Source organism: Talpa europaea (genome assembly GCF_964194135.1).
Source record: "Talpa europaea genome assembly, chromosome: 7".
In the NCBI taxonomy this organism is placed as follows: Eukaryota; Metazoa; Chordata; class Mammalia; order Eulipotyphla; family Talpidae; genus Talpa; species Talpa europaea.
Genome location: NC_140074.1, coordinates 82044050 through 82061643, shown reverse-complemented (window position 1 = coordinate 82061643; position 17594 = coordinate 82044050). Strand labels below are relative to the sequence as shown.

Genomic DNA, 17594 nt, shown 5'->3' with positions numbered 1-17594 from the left:
AGGCTCTTGTGAGGGGTGAATAGGTGTGCATGCGTGAAAGTAACAGGATGCTTTGGCAAGTGTGGAGGGCAAGGTGGATATGAGAGCGAGACTATGCCTAAGGATGTGATGGTCTTATTGGGGAGAGGGGGGCTGACCCTTCTGCTGCCCACCTGAGACAGGCTGCTCGAGGCCACTTGTTTCCACTTTGGTCAGAGCCTGTGTGATTTGCCAGGAGTGTGGGTTTGTTGGGGGACAGCCGGTGAGAAGAGCCTGTGGTCCCTACCTGCACACGTGAGTTGGTCGTCTTGGGACATTTTGTCTGGCAGAAACTCAGCCTCCTTGTCTCGGGGTTCAGTGAGGCGAATGTGAGTTGGCTAGCAGCCAAGTCAGACACCTGAGGAGCGCTTGGCAGGTCCCACTCTGGACCTTTGCTGACATGGTGTCATGGGCCCTAGGGAGTCACAGCTCAGTCCTAGTCCAGCTTCTAGTTCCTGTGGAGCCCTAGGCAAGTCATTTCACCTACAAAGAGGGGAAAAGAGACCCAGCTCAGGCCTGTGAAGATCAGAACAAATGTCTGCTTGCGCAGTGGGTGAGCCCTTGTGTCAGGGCCAGGGCTGGGGTGCTGGCAATGCCTGCTTTGCGCTGGGTCGGTAAAACACTTGCTGTGGAAGGAACAGAATGCAAGCATTGCCCCACTGAGCTGCTACTCTCTGCGTGCTAACCCCGAGTTTCCTGCTGGAACTCAGAAGTGGGCAGCATTTGGTGGTATTCCCAGGCTTCATAACTGGTGACAAGTCCAGTGATGTGTGCGCTCCTCATCATCACGATGGGGTTTGAAATCCCAGGAAGTGTGGGTGGCAGCAATGACAACTGGAAGCAAGCGTGTGGTGGCCAGAGACAGGTGGTGCTTCTCTCTGGGCCTCGGTGTCCTCATTAGTAAAACGGGCATAAGAAGTGCTGTCCCTGAAGAGTCGTCATGAAGCCCACATGAGATCATGCATCAGCTCCCAGCTGGCTCTCCGGAGCTTGGTGGCTGTTTAATAAATGCTGGTTTCCCTTTATTTCTACCACGGTGCATCTTTGGGCTTGCAGACAAAGTTTTCTCAGGATACAAGAACTGATTGGGAGCCACATGGGGTTGGATTGGTGACATCCAAGGGCTGTGTGAACACTAGGGGTGATTTTAATTACATAGTTTCTCTACCTTCACAGTCGGGGGTCTGCCTGCCTGATGTGAATTTTATTGGTCCAGCTGGTGCTTGGGCTGTGGGTGGCACAGGCAGGAGGAGCAAGCTCACCAATTGCCATCTCTTCTTAGCCCAAGGGTGTCCTGGTGGGACAGACCCCCCAGGAGGGCTACTTGCTCACTGGCAGCAGCAGCAACAGGTGGCGGGCACTCCCACACCTGATGCTCACCTCTGCTCAAATGTCCCCGAGTCTGCTCTTGTCTGGGACACTAGAGGCATTCACAACCTGTAGTCTTGGTGTGTCTACCGACCCTCGCCCAAGAGTGCGCCTGAAGCCTTGGGGATAGGTCAACATCAAGGGGCGCCGGTGGAAGCAGTGCCATGCAGAAGGTACCTGCCTTCTCAGGGGCACACCAAGAAATGGTTTGCAGAGAGCTGCCTGTCAGGTGAGGATATGCGTGGGCTAAAAGCAAGGGCTCATTTCCTATAAGGTGGTTTTAGAAAAAAGGGCCAGGCACATCTTGATTCCACACTTACACTGTGCTGTGCTGTGTGCCAGGCAATGGTGGGCAACTCTGACCCAAAGCTCAGAATGGAAGTTTCTGGTGGTCTTGCTCCCATGTGGCCAGGCAGGGTCAAAGTAGACCATCCCCACGGGACCCACATCTCGTGGGCAGGATTTATTCATTAAGCCCTTAATGTGACACAATGACCTGGTAAGATTCCGCCACGCCCTGTGGCGTGAGGTTCAGAGCAGTCCCTCCATTTGTCCAGAGTCGTGGCCAGTGGATCCCATGTGTCCCAGTGGATCCCCACACCGTGCTTCATCAAATGCACCTAGGCCAGGGTCATTGTTCTTGGTGACATTCATTGTACCCTTTCCTCAGTCATGAAGAAGTTGTGGCCTAGTCACTTGGTGTCCTGTGCAGACTGTGACAGGGACCCAACAAACTGCCTGGGTGCACCGAACAGAGTGCCTGTGGCCTTCTCCACGGATCACTGTCTCTGCGGATTCTGGCTCCTCCCTGGGTCTCATGACAGCAGTGACCTGCCAGGTGTTCTCATTCTTGGGATCTCAGGGTCTGGGTGTTCCCACAGCCCAGTCTCCACCGCCCCTGGCCCTGCTGGCATCATTGAAGTCTGCTGAGGGATGCTAAGCCTTGCACAGTCAGCCTTGCTCATTCTGTCCCTCTCTTTCTTTCCCAGGGCAGCGAGGTGCCAGGTCCCACCTTTGCTGATGGCGAGCTTGTCCCTGTCTTCTTTCCCGAGGATGAGGAGGAGGCTATGATGCTGGCCCCGCCTGAGGGCCCCTCAGAGTCAGACATGGACAGCCCCATGGAGAGCACCCAGAGCCTGGAGGGGTCAGTCGGGAGTCCCGCCGAGGAGAAGGATGGGGGGCTCGGGGGCCTATTTCTGCCAGAAGACAAGTGAGTTAAAACGGAAACTCCTTGACATGCAGCTCGGGAGACGCGCTCAGGGTCGCATCTCAGGCATTCGTCCCACGCATGTTCTCAGTATCAAAACCCTAACCTTAATATTCATCAGTACCCTAAATACTCATCAGTAGGGCTAGTTCTAGAATTTTAGGCAACACTGCAACATCATTTTAATTGACAGTTTAAGGACAGGGATAATATCTCAGGTTTTGTTTTTTTTTTTAAAGATTTATTTATTTACACAAGCACTGGGTACATTCAGAAGCACGGGAGGGTGAGAGAATTCACCAGAGCCAGAGCAGACTGATGAAATACACTGCTGAGAGGAGCAGCAGGCGTGGCAGGAGAGGTCTGTCGCGCCATGTGGGACCCGCCTGGTGGCCGGGGATGGAACCGGTGCTGCAGAGGCTGCAGGCACTTCGCGGCCCAGCGTTCAACTGCTGCGCCACCAGGGGAGGCCCTATCTAAGGTTTTTATTTGCCAGATCTTTTTCCTCTTTCATACAATAGTTTCAGAATGACACTACCAACTATATGAGAAGTAAAAATCATTCAAGAGCCTTTGCCCCATAGGTTTATAAATATTTTTTCTAATTCTAAAGGAAATACACACTCAACATAGAAGAACTGTAATATAGAAAAATCAGAATGAGCAAAAATTATTTATAATCCACAACCCTTATATTATCAATGTAAACATTTTAGAATATTTCTTTTTAAAAATAATGATCTCAGTTTTTAAAAAGCAGTTTACATAGATGTCCATGGAGTATGATCTTAGTTTTGTTAAGGAAATCTACAGATTAGAGGATACCTAGAAAAAATTATTCCAGGGAATTAATTCTTCCTGCATGGTGGGATTATTGCTTATTTTAATTACTTCCCACCTTCTCTGCTGTGTATTCTATATTTTCTTTATAAATAATGCAGTCTCATAAGAAATTTTATTTTAAAGTAACACTGAAATCTAGTGACTTCCCAATGGAGCAGTGTCTGCATTTAGTTGGTGTCAGTGGTGGGAGTCCCTTCCCTTCCAGCCCCCACTGACCCTCTGGAGGGAGGAGATATTGCTGTGGGGTGACAGGCAGCAGCTACCCCCGTGGCCACAGAGGCTGGGGTGTTTGAGGCTGGACCACCCACATGTCAGGAGAAAGGTGATGGGCATGGCTGAACAGAAATTTGAAAAGGGAAGAGAGTGGTTCCCAATATTGGCTGAACCGTGTGAAATTGTCAATTTTAAATAATTTTTGACCTTCCCAAAAAAGACAGTTTCATGTAGTTTGACCTAATATATTTTCTCGGTGCTGGGATGGGGCCTTTGGGAGTCCTGTTGTGCCCAGGGAGTGGAGTGCCTGAGAGCAGCCAAGCCAAGGACAAGTAGTCTCAGACATCTTCTGACCACTGGGCTAATCATTTGCCATTTGATCATTCTCACTGTTTTCTGGGACCAGCCACCAGGAGGCAGCCAGCAGTAGGTGCCCAGAGTTCTAGTAAAATTTATAGGAGAAAGAATTGAGGAGTATGGTTAATTCAACCGAGATAAATAAGTAGATTTAAAGAATAGAGTGAAGGTACTGGGAGTTGTGATCTTTTATTAACACTGTGGGGTTCCTCAGGGGCACAGTTTGAGGGTTACTGCCATCACCCATCTCATGCTTTTTTTACTCTTTCAGGTTTCCCATTTTTTGAGTGTGGGGGCTTAGTAGGTTGGAGAAACCCTAATCTATGAGCAACAATATCCAGAAATTACTGCATGGCGATGATGAATTATATCTCTCTTTATTTATGTGTATATATATAATTTTATTTTTATTTTTTATTTTTTAAAGATTTATTTATTTATTTTATACAAGAACTGGGGTACAGGCCAGATGCACGGGCGGGTGAGAGGATTCACCAGAGACAGAACAGGGAGCAGAACAGGCAGACTGACGAAATACACTGCTGAGGGGAGCAGCGGGTGTGACGGGAGAGGTCTGCTGCGCCATGTGGTACCCTTGCCGGCCGGGATCGAACCAGCGCTGCCGAGGCTGCAGACAGCTTCATAGCGCGTCGCTCAACCGCCTGCATCACCAGGGGAGGCCCTGTACTTCTCTTTATACTTAGGTTGTAGACAGGGCTCAGCTAGCCCCCAATACTGTCGCAGGCCACAGGGGAGTCTCCCAGGGGAGGCGCCAGGGCTTAAGGTCTGTGACCCCAGTTCTTTGGAGTTTGATACCTTTGAGCTAGAAAACCCCACCATATACTGAGAGAAGTGTCTCACCTAGTAACTTGTTGTTTATTTTTAAACTTCATTTCATTATTTAAGGATTACAGGTCAATAAATAGAACTTGAGAAAGATAGAAAAAATAAGAAAGGAGGGAAAATAACTTCCTTTACTCACAGTCCCATCACCCTAACCCAAGCCCTCTTAATTTTCCACATGTATTGCCAATACTTTTTATAAACCTTCCAACAAGGATTTGATAGCCTGTAATTTAATCATTCAGTTCTCTAATATGTTATAATTGAATGCCCATAATTTAATGTGGTGGTAGCCAAGACATTAGGTTGTAAGCTATGTTTTGCTGCTCAGAGTAGCATTGCTTTGAATCTCTCTCCTACAGAAATACTTTCTGGGGTGAGATATTTCCCTTGGGATATAGTCCCCAAAGTGCAATTACCGGGTCAACAGGTCCAAATTTCATGAGCCTCCTGGTCCCGGTAGCACAGCCAGTCTTCCACCCCGGGCTGTAGATGGCATCACTGATCAAGCCTCCCCTCACATGGCACTGTCTGGCCCACAGGGCCCTGGTGCACACTCCGTCTGTGACGACGTCAGACCTCTCCACGCACTCCACCACCTCACTCATCAGCAACGAGGAGCAGTTTGAGGACTACGGGGAGGGGGATGATGTGGACTGTGCCCCCAGCAGCCCCTGCCCCGATGATGAGACCAGGACCAACGTCTACTCGGACTTGGGGTCTTCAGTGTCTTCCAGGTGACTGCTTGGTCTGGAATGGTATTTAGGGGCCATGAAAAATGGCAGAACCAACCCAATCTCATCCCATGGGAGTTGGGGGGCCAAGGTCCTGAGCTACATGAGTTCTACATCTGGGGCTTAGGGGTGCTCCCTTTGCACTCTGGGGATCTGGAATTCCCCCTCTTTGCATCTTGGGAAGAAAACAATCAACCAAGGAGACTGCAGACTTAGGTCTTTGTTATCCTGCTTCCTAGAACTCAGTGTTCAAGTAGGACCCAGGACCCAGTAGGTCCTTTCAAGCGACCTACTGTGACACCTTCCCACACACCTGAGTCATGAGTTACTCTGACATTAGCTCTCAGCTGCCTTGTCTCTGAAATGGGTACAACCCATTGGCTTCTCTTTGAGAGTGCTGGAGGAGGCCAGATCTGCCAGTGTATTTTCATTCCCTCCCCTTGCATCTTTGGGCTGCACGCATCTCCTGGGACCAGGGATCCAGCACAGGAAGTGGAGCAGGATGGGGTTGGGCACCAAATTGGGTGGCAGTGAAGAAAGTGGTTTCCTGTTCTCTCATGAACCAGCGCGGGGCAGACACCGAGGAAAATGCGGCACGTGTACAACAGCGAACTGCTGGATGTTTACTGCTCTCAATGCTGCAAGAAAATCAACCTGCTGAATGACTTGGAAGCCCGACTAAAAAACCTGAAAGCCAACAGGTGAGGCCCCAGGACCCAGCAGAGTGGGGGAGGCCCAGCTGGATTTAGGGAGAAGCAGGCAGCAAGGCAGCCCTTGGTAGGTGAGAGCACGCTGAGTGGGCTTTTTTGCGCACAGGAGAGCTGGGGTGCTGTTTCGCAGAACCAAGTTGATTAGTGAAGTCTCATCAGTGGGAGGGAAAGAACCCATCCCACTCTTTGGTTTTTGCAGTAGGTGTAAGGGGTAAATGCAGAGTGAGGAGCAAACTAGAGCACCCTGTTCAGTGACCATTTCTTTTCTCTCCCTCTCTCTCCAGCCCCAACCGAAAGATCTCTAGCACGGCCTTTGGACGGTAAGCCCCCCTTGTGGAGACGGGTTGAATGCTGTTCCCCTAGTTGTGCTCCTGCTGCTAAGTCAGTGACTGGGTCCATGCCCAGACCCAGGGCAGTACCAGCAGGTCAGCCAGAGGAGACGCACTTCGAAGAAGTGCCTCTTCCCTGCTTCCTTGTCCCTTTGGCAGCAGTTGGCATCTCCAAACCCTCAGCCCCTGCAACCTCAGGCTGGCACAGTGGCGAAGCCCCAATAGACACAGCCTAGCCCACAGCTGTCAGTGTCCTTCCTCATGCCCTAGAGCTGGCAGTATACTCAGAGACCCTAGACTTCCTTGCAGGCAGAGATGGGGGTGTGAGTGGGAGCCCATTAGAGCTGACCACTGTGCTCAATAAAATCCTTCATAGCTGACATCCCCAACTGCCAGGACCCCATTGGTTCTCCGGCAGACTGGCTGCAGTTGCACACCCAGGGCTCCAGGAGCTTCTGACAAGCTGGGGTAGGACAGTCTCTGGCCAAGACCCTGCTCCTGTCTCAGGAGTGTAGTGGCAGCTGAGTCAGCCCATTTCCAATTCCCCCCAGCAACCCGCTGCCCTACACAGTCTGGATAGGTCTCCCCACTTTGCCCTCCCCAGAGATATGGCAGAGCCAAGTTGGTGGAGGGAAATGGATCCTGTTCTCAGCCTTGTGAGGCTTGGCCCCTCTGCTGGGATTGTGGAGCCAGGCCACCTTCAATGGGGGGGTTTCCTACCTCACTGGTCACTGGTAGCCACTGTCTGGAATGCTGAGGTAGAAAGGATTCTGAGGCAGCAGGAAAGAGCTGTGGTGGATTGGCCATGTCTGCCAGGGGCCAGGAGGGGCAGGGTGGCCCATCTCCTGTCCTCTGAATTGCATGACCTCTTGAGTTCAGAGGTCAGGCAACTCTTCAGAGGTCAGGAACAGCACTCTTTCGAAGGGGGTTCCTGGCACCTCTTTGGAGTAATGGTTGCTCGTCCAACCAAATGAACTCCACCCCTGCAGGCAGCTCATGCACAGCAGCAACTTCAGCAGCAGTAATGGCAGCACTGAGGACCTATTCCGAGATAGCATCGACTCCTGTGACAATGACATCACGGAAAAGGTGAGCTCTGGGCGAGTAGCGGAGGGACTTGATGTGTGCATGCTCCATGGGGTGGGAGGAATGCCCCAGGCTACTGTCTGGGGATTTGGGAGGCCCTGTTCCTGAACAGGAGTTTTGGGGGTAGGTGGCCCCATCATTTGTGAGCCCATTCCCGCCCAACATGACTGTTCTCTTTATTCACGGTCAGTTGGAAGTCATCAGCCCCACAGTTTCTAAGTTCTCAGTCCTATACACTCAAAAGTTTTCTCTCCCCATGCCTCAACCCTGCATTGTAGGTCAGCTTCCTGGAAAAAAAGGTGACAGAGCTGGAGAATGACAGCCTCACCAACGGGGACCTGAAGAGCAAGCTAAAGCAGGAAAACACACAGCTGGTACACAGGTCAGGGGCTGGGCACGGGCTCTGGGGCCCTCGGCTGTGACTAGGAAACTGAACATCTTTGACACATCCCCTGGCTTCAGGGCTCTGCTGATGTAAAGTGCCCAAGAGGACAGGTCTTTGGGGGCAGGAGATGAGCTGGAGCTTGACCTTGACCCCCGGGTCTATAGCTCCTAGGTGGTTCTAAGGCAAGAGTTGGGATCCACTCTTCTGTCTCCTTGTCCTGTAAAGATAAGACCCTCGCCTCTTTTCCTGGGGACAGCTCTGCAGAGGGAGAGGCTGGTGAGTCAGTGGGAAGCATCCAGACATTGCTCTGCTGTCCCCATGGAGGCCCACTGAGCTTGACTATGATGAGGGTTGTATAGGGTTTAGCTGTCCTTGCAGGATGTACTGAAACTTGAAGATTGATTGTGACCCAGGGTCTGATCCTCAACCTGGTAGAGTCCAAAGATTGGGCCCTTTTGTACACCCTAGCAGGTCAGCCTCCTAGAGGGACTGTTGCCAGTGAAATGTGCCCCAGATTGACACACCAACTAGGCCACCAGTAGGAGGTGAGACATCCATCGTGGGGCTTGGCCTTTTCTCTAGTCTCGCATGCTCAGGACCACTAGCTAGGACATGACCACTTTTGGAGTCAGGTGCCTAGTGAGCCGAATTACCGACCCAGAGGGATATTGGCCAGGAAGGAATAGAGCAGAAAAAGGAGGTGAGATCTGAGGGCTGTTTCATCCAGAATGGCAAAGCCTGCCCTGAGACTTCTGCCTGTTGGGCACAGCCCTGCAGCTTGGGAACCCCTGGCTGGATCTGCCCTCCCCAGCCCGTGTGACCAACACCCCCTCCTTAGATGCTGTAGTGTTGCTAATCTGTCTGTCAGCATTGCTGCTGACCCACAGGCCTGGCAAACACCACTATGTCCCACTTCAGGGAGTTCATAACTCTCCATGGCTGCAGCCTAGGTTGGGGTGAGAAGGCCATGAGAGCTGGCCCTGGACTGGAATCTGTGCCCCTCTCCTCAGGGTGCACGAGCTGGAGGAGATGGTGAAGGATCAGGAGACCACTGCTGAGCAGGCCCTGGAGGAGGAGGCCCGGAGGCACCGCGAGGCCTACAGCAAGCTGGAGAGGGAGAAGAACACTGAGATCGAGTTGCTCAACACCAGGTGCCGGGGCCTTTCCACACAGACCCCTGCCCTTGCTCGCCCCTCACTCCTGGTACAACCTGTGGGGCAGGGCTGTCCCCATTTATAGAGGGAGAGCCTCCTGTCCTGACTGTTATACTCCTAACACCCAAACACAGGGACACATTTTCCAGGAAGTCTGTAAAATATTCGTAGCCGCATTGTTTGTGTTAGGTAGACTTGGAAACAGCACTCTTATCAATAAGAAACAGAACTGGTCCTGCCCAAAGTCCTGGGCTGGATGTAATGTTCAGGCTTGGAGCGCCCCCTGCTGTCAGACCCTCCCCTGACCCAGGGGCCAAGGTAAATGGAAAAGCAGGGCAGGGCTCCTGCTGGGTCCAGGCCAGGGAATAGCCGTTAGGACCTGGAGCAGAGAGAGAAGGGTATTAACTAGGGGTTCATTTTAACTTTTCCCTCATATTCTAGAAGCTGCTGTTTTGCATGTATTTGTGGAAGCTGGTAGCTCATAAAGCATTGTTGCTCGGCTTCTGACAGCTAGCCAGGTGAGCTAGCCTGAAAGAGGTGACTGGGACATGGGTGCTGAAGAAGGCAGCCTGAGAGTGGGCCAGAGACCCTATCCCTTGCACACTCCTGGGGGCACCCTTTACGTAGCATTTGCAGCCAGTGCACCAGAGCCATGCAGTGTGCATGCATCATTCCTCACCCTCTCCACTATCCCAAATATCCTGTGAAGTGACTTGTCAGAGCTGTGGCCTGGCCTGGAGGCCTCTCCTGGGGGCAGTGGAGCCAGGCAGCCATCTGTCCGGGAAGGAGGAAGAGCCAGTGGGAAGGACGGGGAGTGCCCTGTAGGAAATGGTCAGAAATGACCCTGGGCTGTTCTGGTGCCGCAGACAGTTCTGACCTGGGTGTCCTGGCTCTGTCTTGTCATGGTGTTAACTTAGGACAGTCCCCTCTGGACACTACATAGAAGATTATGACCCCACCAGCGCTGTAGAGACAGCAGCAGTGAGCACTTCACAGAGCCTTGGGGGAGAGTAGAAAACCAACAAGGTCTTGTCTTCAAATTGTGGATTCTAATAGGAGAGCTTTGCCACCAACAGCCACAGGAGGGCTCTCCATTAGCAAAAATACATCCTCCCTGCATTGCCTAGTCTCTAAGGATGTAAGTTTAAAAAAAAAAAAAAAAAGCTCATGTTCTTATTTACAAATTTTCCTTTTATCCAAAAAAAAAAAAAAGATAATTCAGTGTCATTACCTTTTTGCTTTGGATGACAGGACAATATTATCATTTGAACTAATCATTCATGCATGTTCTCTCTCTCCCCTACCTCTGTCCCTCCTCCTCCACCTTCTTCCACAGGGTGCAGCAATTAGAGGAAGAAAATACTGACCTTCAAACAACAGTGACCCGTCTCAAGTCGCAAGCAGAGAAACTGGATGAGGTGAGCAGTAGATGAGGCATCTCCTGGACTTGGAACTGGAGCTGAACCCCAGAGAGGCAATACCGGCCACTAAAGCCTTTAGTGAAAGAGGTTCTAGTTTCTAGGTTCTAGTTTCTGAGATTCTAATAACATTGCTCTAGTTAAAAAATATATATATGAATAATTTGTCTTTCTATATTTCTAATTTTCCAAATTTTCTGCAATGAATACGTATAGTGTGGGAAAATGAAAAAGGAATGAAGTTAGCTTCTGCTTGGACAGCCTTCCACTGGCATTGTTGACAGACTTGAGAGAGGCATGAGGCTTTTTAGCTGTGTTTCTAGAATCCTCTGGGATCTGTTTCCTTAAACCATGACTTAGAGGGCTATGCCCAGGTGGCCCATTCTGATGACCTGTTTGTCAAGGCACAGACTCCCAGCGAAGTCCCCCAGGGCATTGAGTCCCTTTGGGGACCTGTCCCTCACCTAGTCTCCCTGGCTCCAGGAGCGGCAGCGCATGTCTGACCGGCTGGAGGACACCAGCCTGCGGCTCAAGGATGAGATGGACCTGTACAAGCGCATGATGGACAAGCTGCGGCAGAACCGCCTCGAGTTCCAAAAGGAGCGGGAAGCGACACAAGAGGTGGGTCCCAGGCCGGGGGGTGCCTGGGTTTCCTCCCGTGGCTCTGTTCCCACCAACCAGCCTCTCTCCCATGCAGCTCATTGAGGACTTGCGGAAGGAGCTGGAGCACCTGCAGATGTACAAGCTGGACTGCGAGCGGCCTGGCAGGGGCCGAGGCTCATCCTCCGGCCTGGGCGAGTTTAATGCCAGGGCCCGAGAGGTGGAGCTGGAGCATGAGATCAAGCGGCTCAAACAGGTGGGCCCGGGGGCCTCTCTGTCCCCACGGGGTGGGTTTCCTGTGAGGCACCGAGAGGTGTGGAATCACCTACCCGCATGTTGCTGGGCCCTGCTCACAGCCCAGATCGCTTACCTCTGTTTCTGCTGGAGAGCTCAGGGTCTCTCCTGGATGTCCAAAAAAGAAATAGACACACTCTCCTGCCGTTGGTTGACAGGGTGGAAAATGAGACTGCACTCAGCCACAAATTTTTTTTTTTTAAATAATAAATTTTATTTTTATATTCCCCCATACAACTGCACATGCCCCATTCTGACCCCAATCCCTCCCCTCCCGGCCCCCACCCCCCAAAAAGTGTCTCTGGTTCATAGTTTTTTGTTGATTTTGATTTTCACTTTCTTATAGTTATTCATTTTCCTGATCCCTTATTTAAGTTTTCTAGATTCCTGCTATGAGTGAGACCATCCGGTATTTTTCTTTTTCTTTCTGGCTTATTTCGCTGAGCATGATCCCTTCCAGCGCCATCCATGTTGCTGCAAATTGCATGTGTTTATCTTTTTTGAATGCTGAGTAATATTCCATGGTGTACATGTACCACATCTTCTTGATCCAGTCATCTATTTTTGGGCATTTGGGCTCTTTCCAAAGCTTAGCTATTGTAAATAGTGCTGCTATAAACATAGGGGTGCAGGTGTTCTTTGGAATTGATGTTCCTGTGTCCTTTGGGTAAATACCTAGGAGTGGAATTGCTGGATCCTGTGGAAGCTCTATGTTTAGTAGGTCCAGAAATCTCCACACAGCTCTCCATAGTGGTTGGACCAGTTTGCACTCCCACCAACAGTGCAGGAGAGTTCCTTTTTCTCCACACCCTCGCCAACATTTGTTGTTGCTAGTTTTTTTAATATGTGCCATTCTCACTGGTGTAAGATGGTATCGCATGGTAGTTTTGATTTGCATTTCCCTGATTACAAGTGATGATGAACATATTTTCATATGTGTGTTGGCCATTTGCATTTCCTCTTCAGAGATGTTTCTTTTTAGCTCTTCTACCCATTTTTTGACTGGGTTATTTTCTTTGTTGTTGTTGAGTCTCATCAGCTCTTTGCAGATTTTTGTGATCAGTCCTTTATCATTAGTGTTGGGTGCAAAAATGTTCTCCCAGTTGGTGGGGTTTCTCTTTGTTTTTGTTATTGTCTCTTTTGCTGTGCAGAAGCTCTTTAATTTGATGTAGTCCCAGCTGTTTATCTTTGCCTTCACTATCACTGTTTTGGGTGATGTGTCTGTAAAGATGTCTTTGATATGCAAATCATGTAGTGTTTCACCTATATTTCCTTCTATGTATTTTATGGTTTCAGGTCTTATGTCTAGTTCTTTAATCCATTTTGAGTTGATTTTTGTGTATGGTGTGAGGTAGTGGTCAAGCTTCATTCTTTTGCATGTAGCAACCCAGTTTTCCCAGCACCATTTATTGAACAAACTTTCTTTGCTCCAATGCATAGTCTTTGCTCCTTTGTCAAAGATTAGTTGACCATAAATCTGTGGGTTTATTTCTGGATTTTCTATTCAATTCCATTGGTCTGTATGTCTGTTCTTGTTCCAATACCATGCAGTTTTGATGATTATGGCTTTGTAGTATAGTTTGAAGTCTGGGAGTGTGATGCCTCCATTTCCTTCTTTTTTTTTCAGTAGAGCTTTGGCTATTCGGGGTTTTTGGTGATTCCATATGAATTTCATCAATAATTGTTCTATTTCTTTGAAGAATGACATTGAAATTTTGATTGGAATAGCATTGAATCTGTATATTGCTTTTGGTAGGATGGCCATTTTAATAATGTTTATTCTTCCAATCCATGAGCAGGGGATGTCTTTCCATTTCTTTGTGTCTTCTTCTATTTCTTTTAACAGTGTTTTATAGTTTTCTTTGTATAGGTCCTTTACCTCTTTTGTTAGATTTATTCCCAAATATTTGATTTTTTTTGTTTCAATAAAAAAAGGGATGGTTTTTTTGATTTCTTCTTCTTCAGATTTATTGTTTGTGTATAGGAAGGCTACTGACTCTTGCGTGTTGATTTTGTATCCTGCCACTTTACTGAATGGATTGATAAGTTGAATTAGTTTTTCTGTGGAGTTTTTGGGGTTCTCTATGTATATTATCATATCATCTGCAAATAGTGATAGTTTGACTTCTTCTTTTCCTATTTGGATTCCTTGTATGTCTTTCTCTTGTCTTATTGCTCTGGCTAGGACTTCCAGTATTATATTGAAAAGCAGTGGTGAGAGTGGACATCCTTGTCTTGTTCCAGATCTTAATGGAATTGCTTTCAGCTTTTCACCATTGAGGATGATACTGGCTGTTGGCTTGTCATAGATGGCCTTTATGATGTTGAGGTATGTTCCTTGTATCCCAAGAATTTCAAGGGCTTTTATCATGAATGGGTGTTGCACTTTGTCGAAAGCTTTCTCAGCATCTATTGATATTATCATATGGTTTTTATATTTCTTTTTGTTGATGTGTTGGATAACGTTGATTGATTTTCGGATGTTAAACCATCCTTGTGTCCCTGGAATGAATCCTACTTGGTCGTGGTGAATTATCTTATGGATACATTGTTGGATACCGATAGCTAAAATTTTATTGAGGATTTTTGCATCAGTGTTCATTAGGGAGATTGGCCTGTAGTTTTCCTTTTTTGTGTTGTCCTTATTCGGTTTTGGTATTAGTGTAATGTTGGCTTCATAGAACGTGTTTGGTATTGTCCCTTCCTTCTCAATTTTTTGGAAGAGTTTGTGAAGGATAGGCACTAATTCATCTCTGAATCTTTGGTAGAATTCATTTGTAAATCCATCAGGTCCTGGGCTTTTGTTTTTGGGAAGGTTTTTGATTACCATTTCAATTTCGCTGCTTGTAATTGGTCTGTTTAGGTGTTCTATTTCTTCTTTATCTAGCTTTGGGTGATTGTAGAGTTGTAGGAATTTGTCCATCTCCTCTAGATTGTTGAACTTGTTTCCATATAACTGTTCATAGTAGTTACTGATTATTCTTTTGATTTCTGCTGTGTCCGTTGTGATTTCTCCTCTTTCATTTATGATCCTGTTTATTTGTGCTTTCTCCCTTTTTTCCTTTGTGAGCCTGGCTAGGGGTTTGTCTATTTTATTGATTTTTTTCAAAGAACCAGCTCTTGGTTTCATTGATCTTTTGGGTTGTTTTTTTTAGTTTCAATTTCATTTATTTCTGCTTTGGTTTTTATTATTTCTTTTCTTCTACTGGTTTTGGGGTTTTTTTGTTGTTCTTTTTCTAGATCTCTGAGCTTCGAGATTAGGTTGTTTCTTTGAGTTCTTTCTTGTTTTTTGATGTGAGCTTCTATTGCTATATATTTTCCTCTTATTACTGCTTTTGCTGCATCCCATACATTTAGGATATTAGTGTCCTCCTTGTCATTCAATTCAAAGAATTTTTTAATTTCTTCTTTGATCTCCTCGTTAGTCCAGTGGTCTTCCAGTAGTGTGGTTTTTAATCTCCATGAGGTAGGATAGTTCCTTGCCTTCTTTTTATGGTTTATTTCTAGTTTGATGCCTTCATGGTCAGAAAAAATGGTTGGTATGATTTCAATCTTGGTGTATCTGTTGATGTTTGTCTTGTGCCCCAGTATGTGATCGATCCTGGAGAATGATCCATGTGCGCTTGAGAAAAATGTGTACTCGGTTTTTTTTTGGGTTTAGTGGTCTATAGATGTCTGTTAAGCCCAAATGCTCTAGGTCCTTATTTAGAGCTTTAGTTTCTTTACTTATTTTTTGTCTTGTTGATCTATCCATTGTTGATAGTGGTGTGTTGAAGTCTCCCACTACGTATGTGTTTTCTCTGATGTCTGTTTTCAGAGAGGACAACAGTTGTCTGATATATTTTGGTGCTCCTTCGTTTGGTGAGTATATGTTAATGAGTGTTATTTCTTCTTGAAGTATTGTCCCCTTGATCATAATGTAGTGACCATTGGGGTCTCTTTTTATTTTTTTGAGTTTGAAGTCTGTTTTATCTGATATAAGTATAGCTGTTCCTGCTTTCTTTTTTGGTCCATTTGCTTGTAGGATTGTTTTCCATCCTTTAACTTTGAGCCTATTTTTATCTTTTGTAGCTAAATGTGTTTCCTGGAGACAGCAAAAGGTTGGGTTTTGTTTCTTAATCCAGGCTGCAACTCTGTGTCTTTTTATTGAAGAGTTTAGTCCATTTACATTTAGAGTTAATATTGATATGTTAGCATCTGTATTTGTGTTTAACTTTCCTTTGATTTTATTTATTTATTCTTTTAATAACTTTTTTTTTTTTTGGTCTTCTTTCGTTGTTATTTGTCCCTCTGAGGTTCTGGCTTTAGGATTGCTTGTAGTATTTTTTGGAGTGGGGGTTTAGTCGTAATGAAATTCCGGAGTTTCTCTTTGTCTGGGAAGGTCCATATTCTTTCTTCATAGAGGAAGGAGAGCTTTGCGGGATAGAGTATTCTTGGTTGGCATCTGTTTTCTTGGAGTCTGTTGACTATGTCCCTCCACTCTCTCCTTGCCCGTAGTGTTTCTTCAGAGAAGTCTGATGTCAGCCTGATTGGTTTTCCTTTGAATGTTATCTGTTTCTTCCCTCTTGTCAGCTTCATTATTTTTTCCTTGTCCTGGATTCTTGGGAGCTTTACTATTATGTGTCTTGCTGTGTTTTTCCTTTCGTCGTGGAAGTTTGGTGTTCTTCTTGCTTCTTGTATATCAATTTTCAGCTCCTTCTTCGCATTTGGGAAGTTCTCTTCAATTATCTCCTGGAATATTTTCTCTGTTCCTACATCTCTCTCCTCTCCTTCTGGAATTCCTATAACTCTTATATTTCCTTTCCTCATGGAGTCAGATAGTTCCCGAAGTCTTTCTTCGTTCTTTTTCCTTCGTACTTCTATTCCCTTTTCTGTTTTGGTTCTTTTTATTTCTGTGTCTTCAAGAGTACTTATTCGTTCTTCCATTTCATCTATTCTGCTTTCATTGCTTTTCCCAGAGTTCTTTAGTTCCTCCATTAATTCTTTCATCTCTTGCATTTCTTTTACTTCCCTCTTTAGGGACTCAATTTCATTCTTCTGACCATTGTTTTCCCTCTTTAGGGACTCAATTTCATTCTTCTGACCATTGTTTTCCCTCTTTAGGGACTCAATTTCCTTCTTCTGATCATTGTTTTCCTTTATGACTTCTGTCACTTTTTAAATCAGGGCAATTTTAAATTCTCTTTCTGGAAGGCTCAGAAGTTCTTCCAAGTTACTGTCATTGCAATCTGGAGTGTGGTTTTCTTTTTGTGGTGTGCTTCTTTCCTGAGGTGTTGTTAGGTTGCGTGTGGTTCTTCTACTCCCTACTGTCTGTTTTCTAATTTGTCGTATGCATTGGGACACTGTGTTGCTCGGACTGGCTGTCATCTTGGGTGAACTTCTCCGCTCCCCTCTGGCTCCTCCAGGAACCATCTCTGGCTTCTGGGGGAGCTTTCTGCTGGTTTTAGGCAGTCTTTACTGAAGAAATGTCCCTGTTCTAAACTGGTGAAGCGGGACGCAGTCCCTGCGCATCCGGTCTCAGGCACACTCTTCTGCGTGCCCGGTCTGCCCCGGACGTGGGTGTCTGCTCCCTCTGTGGGCTCAGACTGCTGGTTGGAAGGGGCCTGGCGTGGGCTAACTTCCCAGCTGGCCACTGGGTCCTCCAGAAGCCTTCTGCCCTTTTCAAGAAGTCTTAAGCAATTTCCCTGTTCTATGGGGTGTTAGTGACTTTTTTTCTGGTCGCTAGGTGGCGCCAGAGATCTCTCCTATTGTCCTTGGGGGGCTGTTTTTCAACCCCCCCCACCCCCGTGGGACAGGGAACAGAGAGCGAGAATGGTAGGGTAAACCTCAACGGCTTTGGGGTGCTGTGTCTGCCTTGTGCCCCACCGTCGTGGAGAACCCACGCCCAGAATTTCGTGCCCTGGGTCTCAGTTCAAAGCCCTCAGGTCCAGGACGCGGGCTGTAGCCCAGTTCAGTGGCACAGGAATGGCGCCTTTTGCACCCAGCTCCCGTGCCTGGGCGCCTGGTTCCTGCTTACTCAGTGAGGGACTTTCACC

General features: G+C 47.4%; 1 protein-coding gene across 2 annotated transcripts in view; it reads left to right on the top strand.

Moving 5' to 3' along the window:
• The window catches only part of RAB11FIP4 (RAB11 family interacting protein 4), a gene marked incomplete at its 5' end in the record, with an annotated part of 105336 nt that overhangs the window by 85398 nt on the left and 2344 nt on the right, over positions 1–17594 (top strand). The window contains 10 exons of one of the 2 annotated variants that reach the window (XM_084238194.1): positions 2376–2596; positions 5392–5586; positions 6150–6284; positions 6578–6613; positions 7612–7711; positions 7987–8090; positions 9104–9244; positions 10584–10665; positions 11149–11286; positions 11363–11521. In XM_084238194.1, the coding sequence (XP_084094320.1) occupies positions 2376–2596; positions 5392–5586; positions 6150–6284; positions 6578–6613; positions 7612–7711; positions 7987–8090; positions 9104–9244; positions 10584–10665; positions 11149–11286; positions 11363–11521 (1311 nt within the window). Of the gene's footprint in view, positions 1–2375; positions 2597–5391; positions 5587–6149; positions 6285–6577; positions 6614–7611; positions 7712–7986; positions 8091–9103; positions 9245–10583; positions 10666–11148; positions 11287–11362; positions 11522–17594 lie in introns of those variants that run through there. The other variant, XM_084238195.1, reaches the window with a different exon arrangement.